This window comes from Arachis ipaensis, chromosome B01 (genome assembly GCF_000816755.2).
Source record: "Arachis ipaensis cultivar K30076 chromosome B01, Araip1.1, whole genome shotgun sequence".
NCBI lineage: Eukaryota > Viridiplantae > Streptophyta > Magnoliopsida > Fabales > Fabaceae > Arachis > Arachis ipaensis.
Window position 1 is genome coordinate 29252305 of NC_029785.2, and position 969 is coordinate 29253273.

Here is a 969-nt window from a genome sequence, read left to right on the forward strand (position 1 = left end):
GAGCAATGACTTAATCACGCAAATTCAAACATCATGTCAAATTGGTAACCCAGTCAGGATTATTGTTAATGTTATTATTATCATGGTATGTGATCCATGTATATTAACAGTAAACTTGAACAGCACTTTAGTATATGATTGGATAATATCCGTAATCCAGAGCTCACTGGAAAATTTAAAATATGTAAGTTCAAGGACATTAAATTGGGGGAAGTCCCTTTATTTGGGCCAACTAAATTCCTGCAATACTACATCTCTTAAAAATTTGGGGTAACTTTTCCCCAAGAATATCAACTAGGGAAGTAAAAAATTATTGGCTCTTGAATTGCCATTTCTCAGTGTAATAAAATCATGGTTCAAAAATACTACTACCTCAATGTAGTAGATTATCAAATGAGTAATTACTAACCAACTCTATATGCAATGTCAATCAGTTGGGCCAATCATTTTCTCAGGTACCACAAGATTATCGAATTCCTCAGAGCTCAATACTCCAAGCTTCAATGCAGCTTCCTAAAACACCATTTTAAACAATTCAGCATTAAATAATTGGATATCTAAGAGAAAAAAAATTTCATATTTAAAGGGAATCAATCAGTGAAGACAATACTACTATTAATGTCAGACAAACCAATAAAATGTTTTGAAATGATGATAGTTGCAGAAAATACTCAATCAAGTATACAAGATAAAAATAAAAACACGGTGTCACCTTCAGAGTAGACCCCTCTTTGTGGGCTGTCTTTGCAACCGCTGCTGCCTTGTCATAACCGATTTTCTGGAACAGGCCAAATTACATCCAATATGAAAAGGAACATGAAATATATAGTGGAAAAAATGAATTTATGAGTGAAAACTTACTGGATTCAAGGATGTGACAAGCATCAATGACTGCAAAATGAGTTAAAACAGAAAACGACAAAGCACATTAGCCAAGGGATTTTATGTGGCAAACTCGCAAGATCTGAA

At 33.6% G+C, this 969-nt stretch overlaps 1 protein-coding gene across 1 annotated transcript in view; it reads right to left on the reverse strand.

Moving 5' to 3' along the window:
- LOC107628295 (fumarate hydratase 1, mitochondrial) overlaps window positions 107–969 on the reverse strand; it is a gene marked incomplete in the record, with an annotated part of 4700 nt that continues 3837 nt past the window's right edge. Inside the window, 2 exon segments of the mRNA XM_016331046.2 lie at window positions 107–513; window positions 713–778. Of these exon segments, the coding sequence (XP_016186532.1) occupies window positions 427–513; window positions 713–778 (153 nt within the window).